At 47.6% G+C, this 18,007-nt stretch overlaps 1 protein-coding gene across 1 annotated transcript; it reads left to right on the top strand.

The window, feature by feature from the left end:
* The first annotated feature begins 395 nt into the window (after positions 1-395).
* On the top strand, positions 396-15,733 carry LOC125433920 (guanine nucleotide-binding protein subunit alpha-15-like). Its single transcript, XM_048498856.1, has 7 exons — positions 396-691; positions 5,178-5,362; positions 7,949-8,103; positions 9,340-9,468; positions 10,330-10,459; positions 12,003-12,156; positions 13,942-15,733. Exons 1-7 carry the CDS (start codon positions 565-567, stop codon positions 14,175-14,177), a joined length of 1,116 nt encoding a protein of 371 aa, XP_048354813.1. The 5' UTR covers positions 396-564; the 3' UTR covers positions 14,178-15,733.
* The last annotated feature ends 2,274 nt before the right edge of the window (positions 15,734-18,007 follow it).

Genomic DNA, 18,007 nt, shown 5'->3' with positions numbered 1-18,007 from the left:
GCTGGCGTCGCAGTGGGCATGCACGAGGCTAATCTGAATTCCCAGATAAGCCTCCACAGCTCCAGTGCTGACGGCAGAGCGGAGAATCAAACCCGGTTCCTCCAGATTAGGTACACGAGCTCTTAACCTCCTCCGCCACTGCTGCTCCTTGAAAATGCATGCGGCGTGTATATAAAATTTTCAAAAAAAGGACTCCTAGTTTCTTGCTTTCAAAAGTTCATGGATTTGGGTGTTGATGAATGGGACGGGGGGGGGGTGGGGGGGGGGTACAGAAGTTTGGGCGAGCAGTGCGGATTGGAAGGTTCGTCTGCCGGGAGGTGGGTTCTAATGGGAACGCTGACTCCGATTAGGGCTTATCTCAGCTGGGACATTTTGTTTTCTCGGTCCAAGGCTATGGCTGTCTCTGGGATTCATCTTCGGGAGCTCCCGTGTTCCGACTCCCTGTGCTGCTGAAACTTGATCTCTCGTTTGGATCCCCCCCCCCACCTTCCAGGGAGGAGTGAACATCTGTAGCATCTGTCCCAGATACTTCCCTCCCTTCTGCCTCGGCCGTTCACGTTCACCATGGTCTGGTGCTCCTGTTTCCTATCAGAAGAGGAGAAAACCGCCGTCGCCATCGATAAAGAAATCAACCGGCTTCTTCAAGAGCAACGGAAGCGTGAGCGATGGGAGCTGAAGCTGCTTTTGTTGGGTAGGTACTGTGTTTCCCCGAATATAAGACAGTGTCTTATACTAATTTTTGCTCCCAGAGATGCGCTATGTCTTCTTTTCAGGGGATGTCTTATATTTCTGTGTTCTGTTGCCGTCGAGACGCACCTACTAAAAAATCCAACACAAAAACTTTTGCTATGTCTTACTTTCGGGGGATGCCTTATATTTCGCACTTCGGCAAAACCTCTACTATGTCTTATTTTTAGGGGATGTCTTATATTCGGGGAAACAGGGTATTTGATGCCTGAGCGGGGCAAGGAGGGGTTGCAGAGGAGTGGTAGGGCCCCTGCACTGCGTGCCGAAGGTTCGATCCCTGTCATTGCCAGCTGAAACTATTTCAAGTAGTGGATGTCTTGGAAGGACTTTGCCTTGGGTAGCCTTTGCCAGTCAAGAGCAGGTCTGACATTAGCTGGAAGGACATCAGACAGCTTCACATCTTCACAAGAGAGGAAGTTCTGGCCATGAGTGATGGGCTAGTTGCCATGGTCACCAAGAATTAGGGATGCCAGCCTCCAAGTGGGACCTAGGGATGCCCCGGGATTATAGCTCATCTCAAGACCACAGAGATCGGTTCCTTCGAAGAAAACAGATGCTTGGGAGGGGCGACTTTATGGCATAGTGGTTAAGAGCAGCTGTACTCTGATCTGGAGGAACCGGGTTTGATTCCCTGCTCTGTCACTTGAGCTGTGGAGGCTTATCTGGGGAATTCAAGATTAGCCTGTACACTCCTAACACACGCCTCAGCTGGGGTGACTCTTGGGCTAGTCACAGCTTCTCGGGAGACTCTCTCAGCCCTGCACTCCACATCAAGCAAGGGTGCTTGCTTGTTGAGGGGGGAAGGGCAAGGAGATTGTAAGCCCCTTTGAGTCTCCTACAGGAGAGAAAGGGGGGATATAAATCCAAACCCTCCTCCTCCTCCTCCTCCTCCTCCTCCTCCTTTATGTCCTTCCTAGGCTGCATCTTCAAATATCCAGGAGGTTCCCAGCCTTGATCTGGTAACCCTAACCCCCTTCCCCCATCCCTCACAGTGACTGGGGGGACCCTGCAAACTCTACTTAGAACGCCTGGCCAACATCGATATCTCCTTTGCCCTATCAGATTCCTCGGATTTCTGTGGGCTGTGACATGTGGTTAACCTCTGGTGAGTTCCTGCATCATTACAAAAAATATTGTGAAGTGCTCTTGCATAATCTTACAACAAGGACCAGCTTGTGCAATTGGGTTGATGTGATTTTTGAATTTTGAAAAAAGGCCCCGTAGAATGGGCTCTCCACTTTGAAGAAGAAGAGTTTGGATTTATATCCCCCCTTTCTCTCCTGCAGGAGACTCAAAGGGGCTTACAATCTCCTTGCCCTTCCCCCCTCACAACAAAGTGATGCGAACCGGCTGAATCCCACCACTTCCTACCCTGAAAATAAGTCCTAGCATGATTTTTTGAGATTTTTGGAGGATGCCTGAAATATACGCCCTACTCCAAAAATAAGCCCTAGTTACAGATTCCCCGGTGTAGCTGATCTGGTCATGGGGGGGGGGGGGGGGGTGCAAAATCATGGGAAAAAAATAAGACATCCCCTGAAAATAAGCCTATGATGAATAGTCAGGATCAGTGGAGGTCAACTCCTTTATCGCAGCTACTATCTGACGAAATCGAGCCTGGGATAGCCATGCTTGTTTCTGTAAAACCTGGGTCCTTTCTTCCAACAACTCCAAACCAGCTGAGTTCTCAAGGATTTTATTGTGAAAATTCAAAAGAAATAAAAAATAAACTTCAGTTACAGAGATTTCTCAGCTAAGCACATTCTTGTTGTTCTTGTTTAGACCCCAAGCCAAGAGAGATGCTTCTCAGCTGTGGAGGCTTATCTGGGGAATTCAGATTAGCCTGTGCACTCCCACGCACGCCAGCTGGGTGACCTTGGGCTAGTCACAGCTTCTCGGAGCTCCCTTAGCCACACCCACCTCACAGGGTGTTTGTTGTTAGGGGGGAAGGGCAAGGAGATTGTAAGCCCCTTTGAGTCTCCTGCAGGAGAGAAAGGGGGATATAAATCCAAACTCTTCTTCTTCTTCTTCTAGGTCAGGGGTAGGGAACCTGCGGCTCTCCAGATGTTCAGGAACTACAATTCCCATCAGCCCCTACCAGCATGGCCAATTGGCTATGCTGGTAGGGGCTGATGGGAATTGTAGTTCCTGAACATCTGGAGAGCCGCAGGTTCCCTACCCCTGTTCTAGGTCCATGATTGAATCCTCCTTTCCCTTTGTCTTTTCTCCTCAGGGAAACTCCCCTCCTTGCCATACGGCACTCCAACCCTTTGAAGTGCCCCATTTGGCTCCTATTTCTGTGTTGGGTAAATTTCCATAGCCTTTCTGGTCTCTCCATCCGGAGATCAAAGCTACCTGTCATGTTGGTGTGATGTTGCCTGTTGGAATTACAGGATGCAACTACATCACAAAGCCCTAATGCCGTGGTGGCGAACCTTTGGCACTCCAGATGTTATGGACTACAATTCCCAATTGGCCATGCTGGCAGGGGCTGATGGGAATTGTAGTCCATAACATCTGGAGTGCCAAAGGTTCGCCACCACTGCGGCCTAACGCATCTTTTGGAGCAAAAATCAATATAAGACCCTGTCTTATTTTCGGGAAAACACAGGTATATTCACTGTTACTCCTGACATGGCTGAGACAGTACAGTTTGACTCTTAGAAAAGTTCAGTCAACTCCCCTCCCCCTTTTACTTCTTTTTTTTAACCCAGTGTTTAATATTTCTCAAGGACTGTGTCCCCAAACGCATCTAGCTGTGTTTATTCTCTGGCTGGGTGGTGAAGGGGCAGGGAGAGGAGCGGGAAGCCACATGCACTGTGTTTAGACAGCCAAGGAGTCAACTTGGCCGCCGTCCAAAACTGGGCGTGTGATTTGGTAGCAGAGAGGATTCAGCTATCCGGGGTTCCTCAGTGAGATTCCTACACTAAAGCCAGATCCTGGACTGGATTTAGAGCTCAACGACTGAAGTGATCACTCGGGGCACCACATATGAAGTCCATGTAGTACAGCAGTTAGCATGAAAGGCCTGGGTTCCAATTCCCATGCTGCCAGCAACTTCACTGTTTATTAAGTTTAACTTGGACCAGTCACACTCTTCACCTAGCCTACCTTGCAGGCATGTTGTGAGAAGAAAATGGGTAAGGAAGAACCATGTCTGTGCTCTGAGCTCTTTGGAGGGATGAAAAGGTGCTTGCTACCATCCCGTGCCAGGGAAGGGGTTGTGCTGTTCACACTTCTCCAGAGCGGTGTAGTGGTTAAGAGCAGGTGGACTTCAGTCTGGAGAACCAGGTTCGATTCTCCCTCCTCCACATGAGCAGCAGACTCTTATCTGGTGTGCTGGATGTGTTTCCCCGTTCCTACACATGAAGCCTGCTGGGCGACCTGTGGGCTAGTCACAGTTCTTCAGAACTCTCTCAGCCCCACCTCCCTCACTTCCTGACATTTATGGAAGAAGAAGAAGAGTTTGGATTTATATCCCCCCTTTCTCTCCTGTAGGAGACTCAAAGGGGCTGACAATCTCCTTGCCCTTCCCCCCTCACAACAAACACCCTGTGAGGTAAGTGGGGCTGAGAGAGCTCCGAGAAGCTGTGACTAGCCCAGGGTCACCCAGCTGGCGTGTGTGGGAGTGCACAGGCTAATCTGAATTCCCCAGATAAGCCTCCACAACTCAAGCGGCAGAGCTGGGAATCAAACCCGGTTCCTCCGGATCAGAGTGCACCTGCTCTTAGCCACTACGCCACTGCTGCTCCTCTGGTTCCGCCTCTGGTGACAGCCATTTTGTAGTTGCGCCCGCCACCCTGTGTCAGAATTTTAAAGGTGCCTGTGGGCTGAAAATGTTCGGGGATCCCTGTTCTAGCCCCTACTGGGCAAAGATCTCAACAATAAGGATGAGAACTTAAGCGCACAGTTAACATGGTCTGAAAAGGCAGAAAAAGCAGCGGCAGATGTCAGATGCCAGAAAACGAGGGGCTGTCCTGGATAGATAGAGGTTCCCTGGAGCACCAGGGGGCATCCATTGAAAATGCTGGGGGGAAGAATTAGGACTAATAAAAGGAAACACTTCTTCATGCAACGTGTGATGGGTGTTTGGAATATGCTGCCACAGGAGGTGGTGATGGCCGCTCACCTGGATAGCTTTAAAAGGGGCTTGGACAGATTTATGGAGGAGAAGTCAATCTATGGCTACCAATCTTGATCCTCCTTGATCTGAGATTGCAAATGCCTTAACAGACCAGGTGCTCAGGAGCAGCAGCAGCAGCAGGCCATTGCTTTCACCTCCTGCAGGTGAGCTCCCAAAGGCACCTGGTGGGCCACTGCGAGTAGCAGAGCGCTGGACTAGATGGACTCTGGTGTGATCCAGCAGGTTCGTTCTGATGTTCTTATGGTCTTAAGTGAGTGTGTATATTTTCTTATGTGTTTTCCATTAGGCACCGGAGAGAGCGGGAAAAGCACCTTCATCAAACAGATGCGGATAATCCACGGTGTGGGCTTTTCAGAAGATGACCGAAAAGGTTTTGCCAAAGTTGTGTTTCAGAACATCTTTTCATCCATCCAGGCAATGATCGCGGCTATGGAGACCCTTCAGATCTCTTATGCTGAATTGGAGAACGTGGTAAGTCAAGGCGGCTGGGCTGGATCTGACCAAAAGGGCGCCCAGCGCAGTATCTTGGCCCTCTAGCTAACCATTCTGCACTTGAGAAATGGGAGTTTTCCTGCTTTCCTTTTACTTCAGCCTTGTCTAATCCTATCATTCATTCATTCATTCATTCATTCATTCATTCATTCATTCATTCATTCATTCATTCATTCATTCATTCATTCATTCATTCATTCATTCATTCATTTAATATTTCTATTTATACCCCATCCTTTCCCAGCAGGGCTCAGGGCGGCAAACATCAAACAAATAAAAACTAAAACAGCCGTAAACAGCAAATCATATAGTTAAAATATTCAATGTTAAAAGTATTAAAACAGCCAACAGATGGTGCTAAAAAACCCCAAACTACACCCATGGGAAGCCGCCAAAGTTAAGGGGGTTAAAACCTGGGAGAGCCAAGACTTGATGAATGTTGGACAGTGCTGATGAAATAAAAACCAGGGAATTCCAAACCTCGAAGAGCTTGGACCACTGCAAAGCATTATTGTTTTTTCCAGTGTCCCTTCTCATGACGTGACCAAAGTATGATGATCTCAGTTTAGTCATTTTAGCTTCTAGGGCAGTGATGGCGAACCTTTTTGAGACCGAGTGCCCAAATTGCAGCCCAAACCCCACTCAATTATTGCAAAGTGCCAACCTGGCAATTTAACCTGAATGCTGAGGTTTTAGTTTAGAAAAAAACGGTTGGCTCCCTCTTCCTCCGCCCCACCTGCTTGAGCAGGGGCCAGCCTGCTCTAGCCTCCAGCAAATCCCACGCGCATCGCTCTGTGTCTCTCTGTGTCTCTCCAGCATCTCTGCCTCCTCTGCCCCCCACCCCCCCAGGCAGCAGCCACTTGGAGCACAGGCATCAGGTCCACCAGCCAAATCCTCCCTGCTCACCGCGGTGCGTGCACGTTGTGCTCAGCAGCCCAGGCCAACCTAGATGTGTGTGTGTGTGGGGGGGTGATTTTCCACTCCCCACATGACAAACTCTGTGCGCGTGCCCACAGAGAAGGCTCCGAGTGCCACCTCTGACACCCGTGCCATAGGTTCGCCATCCTAGGGACAGTTCAGGCTTGATTTGGCATAGAACCGCATCGCCACATATAAGAGGTGTGTACATTTCTGTGTACTTATCCAAGAGAAGCCGAGCATTCATACCGTCAAAGAACCACCAGCCAAAGAACCACCAAAATAGCCCTTTAGAACTTTAGGTTCTGCACTGTCCACTGTCAGGGAGAATCTGCCCACCCAAGATTCTGAGCAGGTCGCCCAACAGGTTGTGCGCAGATTCTCTGAACACCCGACAGGATACAAAGCTCCCCAAGCACAATTGCTCCCTGAGGGAGTGAGTATGAACGAGTGGCGTAGCGCTAACGGGGCCAGGTGGGGCGCAACGCCCCGGGCAGAGCAGTGGAGGGGGCGTGGCCGGGTCATGGAGGGGGTGTGGTGGGGACATGGCATGGCGTTCTGGGGGCGTTCTGGGGCAGGGCGAGAGAGGCAACAACAAGAGAGGCAACAACACAGTTAGAGTGAGATGCACAGCACCCCCCAGGCATGCAGAAGTCGCTTATTCCAACAGAGGGGACGTCCAACTCTTGGACTTCCAGGCAGCCGCTGTGACTCTGCCTAAAACCTGCATGGCAGTCTGTCAGAAGTTTGACCCCCTCCAGCCTCAATAACCTAATACTTATTTCTGACATCATAGGGGCTTGGGCGGCTAACAACTTGTGGCACACCTGGCTAATGGGAAATTTCTTGATCCCTCAGAGGGGGGTGTTCAGATTGGCTCAAGGACAGGCTTGCCTTCTGTATACAAAGATCGAATCCCCACCACCGTCTTAGCCAGGTTTCAGAACACAAACTAACCAGGTTTGAAGGACGACTTCCCCACTGCTTGTGTGGCAGATTCCGCTTCTGGCGCTCGTTCTCCCCGTTAATCCGCGTTCCGGCAGGACCTGGTTGCAAGTGGCATAGACCCCATTAACATGGTTCAGAGCTGATCCGAGGGGAGGGATGAGGGATGAAACCCTGACTTGTTTCCCGCCCTGGAGTGTGACGCGGAATTCGGGCAGCCAATCAGCGCTGCGATGCACGCGCAGCCTTTCCTTGGTTTCGTTTCCGCTTTTGCGATCGGCCAGCAGAAGGGGATGCAAACGTTAAACAGTCAAACGTGTAACTTTGAATCGTTCATGGTTTACACAGGTAACGATTAACTGTTTGCACAGTTAAACAGTTAAACGTTAAACTTTTACACGCTGTTTTTTTATCATGCCCCTACAATGTACGTTTCCACAGTGGGAAAAGGTCCCGCCCCATCAAGGCATGCCAGCCAATCAGGGGAGACTGGCGAAGCGAGCTCGCCTGGTAGTGGGGATTGCTAAGAGTTCTGCAACCGGGTGTGTCTGCTGTGTGCTCACTGCGGTGGGGAGGGAGAACCTCCAATGAAGAGGACCTGGTTTCACAAAGAACAGGTTAGGATCTGTGTGCAAATTTCAAGTGGGGATTCAGCCAAAGTCTCTGAGATCAGTTTCTCTACCCATGCCCCCTTGCTTCTAGCGGAACGCTCAGCTGCTCATGGAAGTAGACGCTTACAAAGTGACCATGCTGGAGCCGCACCACGCAAGGATGCTGGAAAGTCTGTGGAAGGACTCTGGGATTCGAACCTGCTACCAGAGGCGTAGGGAATACCACTTGCTGGATTCTGCCTTTTAGTAAGTCTCTACTCTCTTGTCTCCTCGGCTGGCCGCCACTTCTCCAGAGAAATCGAGTTAGCACAGTATAGTAGCTAAGGAAGAAGAAGAAGAGTTTGGATCTATATCACCCCCTTTTTCTCCTGTAGGAGACTCAAAGGGGCTTACAATCTCCTTGCCCTTCCCCCTCACAACAAACACCCTGTGAGGTGGGTGGGGCTGAGAGAGCTCCGATAAGCTGTGACTAGCCCAAGGTCACCCAGTTGGCGTGTGTTGGAGTGAACAAGCTAATCTGAGTTCTCCAGATAAGCCTTCACAGCTCAAGCAGCAGAGCGGGGATTCAAACCTGGTTCCTCCAGATTAGAATGCACCTGCTCCTAACCACTACGCCACTGGAGCTGAGGAACTTGCAGATTCAAATCTTGCCTCCATCCCAAACTCCCAAGGTTATTCTAGAAGCAAATTATTTTACTCTGAGGCTGAATACTCTGCTTGTACAGTATGGTTAAAAGTTCTTGCTTATTTTGCAGAGCTCTTGCAACGATTGCTGCGTTAGCTGATCAGCTTATTTGGGGAGGGGGTATGCAACTTTAATAATTCTGTGGCAAAGTCTAGGTCAAGGGTCCCTATCTTCTTGTCAAGGCTGTGGGCACATTTGGAATTCCGACACAGGGTTGTGGGTGCACCCACAAAGATGGCTGCTCTCCCCTATATTTTTCTCTCCCATTTGAACGGGGCCACTTGGCACACTACCTGTATTGCTTAATAAACCCTGTTCAAAGGAGAGCCATAATGCTCGCCAGGTTTAATGTTATGCCTTCTGCCTTGTTACATGGCAGATTTAATAAGCAAGGAAAGGCTAAAAGATTGTGCCCATGTAACGGTGGCTCAGTTGAATCTCTGGCCTACCAATTACTACACTGTCTCAGATTCAAGGAAATCAGATCCAAGTATGTGAATCTTACTCCTTTACATTTACCCGATCTCCCCGATTTAATTAGATTACACTACTTGTTGGACAACCCTGATCCTTCTCTCTGTATGATAGTGGCAGACTTTCTCCTGGAAATTACTAAACGCCAGTAGATTTCCTTCGACCTGTATTGTATATGCTTTTTAATCTGTTTTTTATTACTGTTGTACTGTTGTCTATGCCAATAAAGGCTTGCTTCTTCTAACTGTCAAGGAGTAAGGTTACGTTCTAGGAGATAGAGCAGCGAGTAAAGATGTTCTTTTTGGCTTTGCTGTGTTTTTCAGCTTCCTGTCCAATCTGGACCGGATTGCATCAGCAGGATATGTTCCCAGCGCTCAGGACATTCTGAGGACCCGGGTGCCCACTACTGGTATTAATGAGTATTGCTTCTTGGTGCAGAAGATAACTTTAAGGTGAGTCCCGTGTACAGCATCAAAGTCTGCCCAGACCAATTTCAAGGTTGAGCTCAACGTGGTCAGCAAAAACCCTGAAGATATTTGTGTGCTTACTGCTTGCCTGTTCTTTTTATAAGAACGCCTTGCATGATGAAAACTAGCTCTTCTCCCTTGCGTGCTAGTTTTCTGCATGCATGGCGTTTTCTTAGAGTGCACCTGCTCTTGACGACTACACCAGTGCTGCTCCTAAATTGCATGAAGAAGAAGAAGAAGAAGAGGAGGAGGAGGAGGAGTAGTTTGGATTTATATCCCCCTTTTCTCTCCTGCAGGAGACTCAAAGGGGCTGACAATCTCCTTGCCCTTCCCCCCTCACAACAAACACCCTGTGAGGTAGGTGGGGCTGAGAGAGCTCCAAGAAGCTGTGACTAGCCCAAGGTCACCCAACTGGCATGTGTGGGAGTGCACAGGCTAATCTGAATTCCCCAGATAAGCCTCCACAGCTCAGGCGGCAGAGCTGGGAATCAAACCCAGTTCCTCCAGATTAGATACACGAGCTCTTAACCTCCTACGCCACTGCTGCTCCTGGCTGGCAGATATTCCCCAATCCACAGTACGGGTCTAACAGTATTTTTTCTTGTAAGGCTGCTGAAAGGTTGCCAACTCCAGATAGGGAAATTCCTGGAGATTTGAGGATTTGAGGAAAAGGACTTCAGTGGGGATGTGATGCTATACAGTCCACCCTCCAAAACAAACATTTTATCCAGGAAAAGAGCAGGTGCACTCTAAGTGAGCTTATTTTTGTATTGGGGGGTGCTTATTTTTTATCAAGGGGTTCCATGTGTTGCATTAGTAACGGGGTCTCGTCCCTTTTCTTATCAGAATAGTCGACGTTGGTGGGCAGAAGTCAGAGCGCCGGAAATGGATCCACTGTTTTGAAAAAGTGATTGCTTTAATCTATCTGGCCTCCCTGAGTGAATATGACCAGTGTCTGCAGGAGAATGCCTGTGAGGTGAGGAGGCGACATCGAGCCCGAAAGTGATGGGCGACTTCATTGCACAAAACCCTGGTTTATTTTAACCACAGTCAGTTTGTGGGACTGGGATCTCGCTCACCGATGAGCATTCAAACCCTGGTTGGCTCCACAAATGCTGGCTTGCCTCCTTCTTCGTGGAGATCCCATCCATGTCCAGCCTGCTTCGCAACAAAGGGGATGCTGGGTTTATTAATAATTAATAATTAATAATTAATAATTAATAATTAACAATTAACAATTAATAATTAATAAATAATAAATAATAATTAATAATTAATAATTAATAATTAATAATTAATAATTAATAATTAATGATAATTAATCAATAACTGCTAACTAATAACTAATAACTGATAACTGATAACTGTTAATTGATAACTGATTACTAATAATTAACAATAAACAATTAATAATAAACAGTTAACAATTGACAATTGACAATTGACAATTAATAATTAATGGACAATTGACAATTGACAATTAATAATTAATCAATAACTAATAACTACTAATAACTGATAACTGATAACTGATAACTGATAACTGATAACTGATAATAATTAATAATTGATAATTGATAATAATCAGTAATAATAACAATTAATAATTAATAATTAATAATTAATCATTAATTATTGACGATTAACCATTAACCATTAACAATTAACAATTAATTTTCTATACTGCCCCTCCCTTTTCGGTTTCAAGGCAGTTTACAACAAAGCACAAACATAAACAACATCATTATAAATACAATAAAGCTATACAAACTGTCTGCTGCCTCCCTGAATAAGTCCTTGATGCAGCCTTGTTTCCTTGTGGCCATCTTGAGTGAGTGCAGGTAATTTTACCACATTGGGTGTTTGAATTACTTGTCTGCTTTTTCTGAGATAATATCAGATCGGAGCAGGCTGTCTGTTGTCTGTGTAAGTCAATGATCTAGCCTCCCTACTTAGGGGTGGCAGCATACTCAGGGAGGTGAAATTTTCCAGCGGGTTGCTTGCCCCACTCAAAGGTCATACGTTGACATGGCAGGATCATCTGCCTTCAGCAGAAGTCAATTGTAAAGAGGCAAGATCAGAGCAGTGATTCATGCAGAGCCTCATCAGGTAACCTCTGTGCATGGCTGCTTTGAGATCACTGGAAGCTTTAATCGTTTAATTTATTCCACCCTGGCAGGTCTCTTGTTGCACACAGGTCAGAGATCACTGCTGTGCCCACCCACGGCCATGTTTGAACGAGCTGGTTCATTGCAGCATTTCGGTTTGCATGGGTAAAAGACTTAAAGAGTGCAGCAAGGCAGAACATTAGGCTCACGGAATAGTTTTAATTACTGATATTTTTATACTGAGGTGGATTCCGCATGGGCCAAAAACAGCGGTGTGAAAACGGTGTAAACCCTTTTTACACCCTTTTACACCGTTTTCACACCGCAGTTTTTGGCCCATGTGGAATCCGCCTCAGTTCTTAACCATCGCCCAAAGCACTCTGTCTTTCACGTCTTTCCTTCCTACGTTAGAACCGCATGAGAGAGAGCCTTGATCTCTTCCGAACAATCCTGGCGCTTCCTTGGTTCCAAAACACCTCCATCATCCTCTTCCTCAACAAAATGGACATCCTGGAGGAGAAGATCGCAAGCTCCGATCTGGCCAATTATTTCCCCAGTTTCCCAGGTAACGCAAACCACCGTGCACGCTGACCGGCGAGTCCTGACCTAGGTTCAGGGAGAAGTCCTGGTTCATTCCTGCCCCACTGGGGCCATTTGTCAGATGCTCAGATCCGTAGACTGCCCCACAGAGACATTAGTGGCACCTCTGCGAATCTTATCCACGTAATGTGCCTCTTACTACTGAGCCAATAGAGACTCCATGGTCGATTCCGCACTTGCGTTATCGACCTGTGTTCGAGCTGCATTTGACCTAAGTGCTCCGACCAACCACTGGGATTGACGTGGTTTTGTACCAGCTTCGCCCCGTGTAACCGTCACATTTCCAACTCCAGTTGGGAACGACTACTTTTTCAGGGAACCCCGCTCGAACTCAGCTCGATTCCAGTAAAGTGTGGAATCTCTGGTGCCAGGAGTCCCCCATTCAGCCAATCACAGATGAGTGTTTCGGGCATGCGTACAGCTGGCCAATCAAAAAACGCCACCTTCGTCCCTCCATTCCTGTGGCAGTTTTTTTAATAATGTGTGTGGGGATAGACGGAACGTGGCCGTAGAACAGCAGCCAATCGGAACGGAGCGGTGAAGAGGCACAGGATGATCCCGCCCTCCGAGCTGGGATCAAGCTGGTTGCAGTGGGGAACAACAATGGCTTCGACCCATGTCAGTACCGTTCTCAGGGAACTGGGTCGAACCTATTTTACTCATGTGCGGAATCGCCCCATGAGGGGGGAGAGGGGTTTGGGGATGTGAAGACTGTGCAAAGGGGCGGAGTCTACGGCTATTCCCCTGGTGTGCTGGAACTGGAATTCAAATTAGACTGGACAGGATGGGTAGATGCAGTGGTGGGATTTAAATAATTTAACAACCGGTTCCGGTGGTGGGATTCAAATAATTTAACAACCGGTTGCTTACAAGCACCATTTTAACAACTGGTTCTGCCGAAGTGGTGCAAACCGGCTGAATCCCGCCACTGGGTAGATGATATTGTATGAGATTATAAGAATGATAACATTGTAGTTGACTGAGTAATGTTACAAATATAAATATAATGTTAGAAATAGATAACGATACATAAGATTGATGATAGTTGATGAAGGTAACCGGAAGCAGAGTTTAATGTTAGTTTTTTATTGAAGTTTTTCTTATTAGTAATGTTGGATAGCAGTAGCGTCGTGTAATGTGTGCTACGTCGTTTATATTGCAGCTGTATGAAAAACTTACAACGATGTTAATAATGGATTGATTTTGAAACAAAAAGAACCTGTGTTAGTGCAAAATGTACATAAGAACATAAGAACATAGCCTGCTGGATCAGACCAGAGTCCATCTAGTCCAGCACTCTGCTACTCGCAGTGGCCCACCAGGTGCCTTTGGGAGCTCACCTGCAGGACGTGAAAGCAATGCCCTTCTGCTGCTGCTGCTCCTGAGCACCTGGTCTGTGAAGACATTTGCAATCTCAGATCAAGGAGGATCAAGATTGGTAGCCAGAGATTGACTTCTCCTCCATAAATCTGTCCAAGCCCTTTTGAAAGCTATCCAGGTTAGTGGCCGTCACCACCTCCGGTGGCAGCCTATTCCAAACACCAATCACACGTTGCGTGAAGAAGTGTTTCCTTTTATTAGTCCTAATTCTTCCCCCCAGCATTTTCAGTGAATGCCCCCTGGTTCTAGTATTGTGAGAAAGAGGGCGAAATGTCTCTCTGTCGACATTTTCTACATCTCTGTATGTACATCTCTGTATTAGTGCAAAATACACGGATAATCACTTGTGATATGTTTGCTGCATTTCCAGGCCCAAAGCAAGACGTTCACGCTGCCAAGGAGTTTATCCTAGGGATGTACATGGAGGCCTACCAGCGCTGCTCCGCTCCTGACCCCAGTTCTGGGGTGCCCCTTTCCAAAGGCGGGCCCAGGATCCTGTACCCTCACTACACCTGTGCCACAGACACACAGAACATCAGCACGGTTTTTGAGGACATCAAGGATGTGGTCTTGGCCATTTATCTGGATGAATTCAATCTGTCTTAAAGGATCAGCGTTCAGAGGCTGCCGCAGAACGGGTTCACAGCTGCTCAGCCTGTGGCCGGGAGGTGTTTGGGGTGTAGGAGGATAAACTGGTGTTGCTCAACTCCTAGACCTGTTGTCTTCCCCCTTGAGTATCCTAGTGGTAGGATGGAGAGCCGTGGACAGAGTGAGATCGTATTAATACAGCCAGTTTCTTTGTTCTGGGACCACTAAGCGAGGTTCTTAGCCGCAATGGGCTTGATGTGAAATGATAAACTGTGAAACGGCAGACCACATCCTGTGTCACGTGCCAACATCGTGGCTTCTTTGCCCGTTCGTTGTTTCTGGCAGGAGCGTGAACTTCAGGCTTCCTGTGTAAACTACAGCTTCCTTTCCCTCTTCATCTGCTGGGATATGACTCCTTCGGCATGCCTTGAGCACACCTACACAAGTGGCCAGTTACTTCGCCAAAGGAAGCTAGGGCAGATAAAAGTCCCACTTAGGCAAGGGCGAAGTTAATGCATATTATATATTGCTATGCTAATTTTTGTCTCACATGGAAGCTTTCGGTTTCTCGGTTAATGCTCGGATGTCAGGATGTAAACAGAGCTTCAGTTGGTGGCCAGAAGAATATTTTTTTGAAAGGGGGGGGGGATTCGACTTGTGTACCACATCCTAGATGTGCTTAAAGAACGCTGGAGCAAGACCAGCCCACGCAGAGCTTCCTTGCATCAATACTTTAAAACAGGGGTCTTCAAACTATGGCCCTCCAGATGTTCATGGACTACAATTCCCATCAGCCCCTGCCAGCATGGCCAAGTGGCAGGGCTGATGGGAATTGTAGTTCATGAACATCTGGGGGGCCATAGTTTGAAGACCCCTGCTTTAGAACAAGGTAGCCAAGGATACATTACAACAGGGGTCTCCAACCTTTTTGAACCTGTGGGCACCTTTGGAATTTGAACACAAAATGGCTGCTGCACCAAGAGCCGCTGGCCGCAAAATGGCTGCCGCCAGTAGGGTTGTGCGTAACCTAGTAAGCCTTCATCATTTCTGGCAGAAACTCTGGGTAACAGGATCCCTTTTTCAGATGAACACATTGTTGAAAAATGTTTCCTTGTGTACACCTAAAGTAAGTATGCATGTTGAGTTAGAAACAGTCATCTGTCAGTATCTGTCTTCATTTTTCAGGCATCTGACCTGTGTACATGAGCTGAGCAAAAATCATACTTGGCCCCTCTTGCATGGTGGACACTATGTTGAGGCCCCTGCCATATACATTTCCATAGGGTAATAATCTCTCCACTCTGCTCCTGAAATCTACAGGATGAAAATACAAAATATGTGGGTGATCCTAGGGTTTGAATGTAGTGATTTACGCCTCAGGCAAAGCAAGTATGAATTATAGTTGTTTGTGATCATCAGACTGGCAAATATATGCACACCTGATTTTTTAAAAAAATGTGTATTTATTATTTTCAGGAATAAGCTTGGTGAAATGACAACTAATCCAGCAGTGTTGTTGCCTATTGTGTGTTTTCCTTGTAAAGGCAGTTGGCCTAATATACATTTTTCTTGTACATATTTAATTATTTAATTCCCACTCTGCCTGAGTGGGAAATGAAAATGACATAATTATATGTCCCACATATATTCTGCTGTATACCAGTGAATTCCCCAGATAAGCCTCCTCAGCTCAGGCGACAGAGCGGGGAAAACCCGATTCCTCCAGATCAGAATGCACCTGCTCTTAGCCACTACGCCACTGCTGCTCAGATGCTGTCAGAACAGTACATATTCATAATAAACGTGGGACTTCATCACGTTTATTAGGAATCATGTCCTGTTTGTGACTTCCTGTCCTGGGTAAATTTGTCCTGGGTAAATTTCCATGGCCTTTTGGTTTCCCCATTCGGAGATCAAAGACCCTTTTAAAACGTATGTGTGATTCTGCTAGATCTACAGCACAATTCCATCACACTGTTATTTGATCTTGCTTGGATTGCTACTTCTTCACTCCCATAGTTCTCCTTTAAATCTAGCAGAAGTAATGCCTGTGTGGAACCCACTGTTGGGTACTTATCAATAGGGAAAACAGTTAAATCCCTGTGGTGGATGAGCAGAGGGCCTGCCCCTTTCTGCCAGTCCCCAGTATTCCTACTTGATGTGTGTGCTGAGGGGTATCCCATGTCCCTGAGCGCATGCCGCTTCGTCACAGGTGCCCCCCACGATGAAACGGCATGCGCCCGAACCACCCCCTGCCAAGTCCCGCCCCCGCCTTCCTGCAGGCTTCCATAAGTGGGCTGCTAGGGGGGAGCCAGGAAGGGGGGCACAGGGAGACGATCATGCCCCCGGGCACCTTTTAGGCCCGATACACACTGGCTGAGTGTGTAGCTGCCAGTCAGGGCCCATTGATACCTGTGTAAGCCATATGATCAGGGGAGTACTTTTTCACCTCTAGTCAAAGGTTTGAGTCTTCAGAGAGAGACTGGGAGAGTGGTCTCAGAGTCTGGTTTGAAAGTAAGTGGCCTAAAGCAGTGAATGTTTGGAGATAAGGATTGTTCCTTAGAGAAGGGCAGGCTGGAAACCCTTCCACAGCAGACTTTGGTTGTCTCTGGGGCTTTCCCCACTGACAGAGTTGAACTGGTTTCTACCTAGGTTCGCCTCAGTGAATCCCCACTGCCACCGAGCTCAACATTGTTTTGTCTCAGTTCCCCCCCACCTCAGAACTGTGACATCCTTGTCGCAGTTATGAACTACACTTTTCTGCCGGAACAAGGTCGATACCGCTCGAAGTGGGGAAGCATCGAAACGACACCTCATCCGTTCAACCAATCACGAGCCGCTTTTGTGGCATGCGCAGAATGGGAGAGTCGGTGTAAGTAGAAAGCGCATGTAACCGTAAATTGTAAAAACTGTTAAAAAAAAAGAGGAATGCTTCTGTTTCCCTGCCATAACACAAGTGCCAATCAATGATCGAGGAGTCAAACAGGCACCCATAGGATGATCCTCAAATTTCATTCCTAGCTCTCGGTTCCAGGGGGCCAACTCAGTTGCTGTGGGGACAGCCTGGAATCGCCCTTCACTGAAAGGAACCGAGTCGACCTTAGCTCCCTTCTGTAGTGGGGAAAGCCCTTCTGAGTCTGCCTTCTGCAAGAAAGCAGGCTTCCACAGTGAATGCTTTAAAACAGGGGTCTCCAATATGGCACGTGCAGACACCTTTTTAGGTGCCCACCAAGTGTTTTTAGAAAGTGGGTGGGGCTTTGCTAAGCAAGGCTTTTGATTGGCCATTGGAGATTGGATTGGTGGTGCAGATCTTTAAAAATGTTGCTTTAGCAGCTGCAATCACCAGAGTACGTGGATCTTCACTATGACGATTACCTTCAGTCACGCAGTGAAGATCCAGATGCTCTGGTGGTAGCTGCACAGCTCAAATATAACGTCTTTAAGGTGTCATAAAAAGCATTTTGGGGAAGAACTTTGCACAGTTCTCTTCCCCAAAATGAGTTCAGCATGTTGAATTTCTCTCAACGCCGAGTTTTAAACGATCACTAAAACTAAGAAACATATGGAAGAACAGCAGAATGGAGAGAACGTTCAGGGCAGGTGAAATAAATTGTAGCAGGCACAAGACATTTTCTCCTGACGTTTCGCCTGCATGTGTGGCTGGCACCTTCAGAGGATCGGATGGTAGTAAAGCAAGTGGAGTCTATATACCGGTGGAATGTCCAGGGTGGGAGAAAGAACCATTTGCCTGTTAACGAGTGTAAAGGGTGCAATTAGCAAGCTTGATTTGCACGTGTTGGGTGGGATCCACCCATTTAGCATGAGAGTAACCATGAAGACAGCATAAT

The sequence above is a fragment of the Sphaerodactylus townsendi genome, linkage group LG05 (genome assembly GCF_021028975.2).
Source record: "Sphaerodactylus townsendi isolate TG3544 linkage group LG05, MPM_Stown_v2.3, whole genome shotgun sequence".
In the NCBI taxonomy this organism is placed as follows: domain Eukaryota; kingdom Metazoa; phylum Chordata; class Lepidosauria; order Squamata; family Sphaerodactylidae; genus Sphaerodactylus; species Sphaerodactylus townsendi.
The sequence above is the reverse complement of the archived record's forward strand: the minus strand, read 5'-3'. Positions and strand labels throughout refer to the sequence as shown.

Bases quoted from the DNA above. Each gene is read 5' to 3' on its own strand.
- LOC125433920 (XM_048498856.1), top strand. From the start codon at position 565: ATGGTCTGGTGCTCCTGTTTCCTATCAGAAGAGGAGAAAACCGCCGTC. The intron at 8,104-9,339 runs GTAAGTCTCTAC...TGTGTTTTTCAG, and splicing joins TTGCTGGATTCTGCCTTTTA to CTTCCTGTCCAATCTGGACC. The intron at 12,157-13,941 runs GTAACGCAAACC...CTGCATTTCCAG, and splicing joins TTATTTCCCCAGTTTCCCAG to GCCCAAAGCAAGACGTTCAC.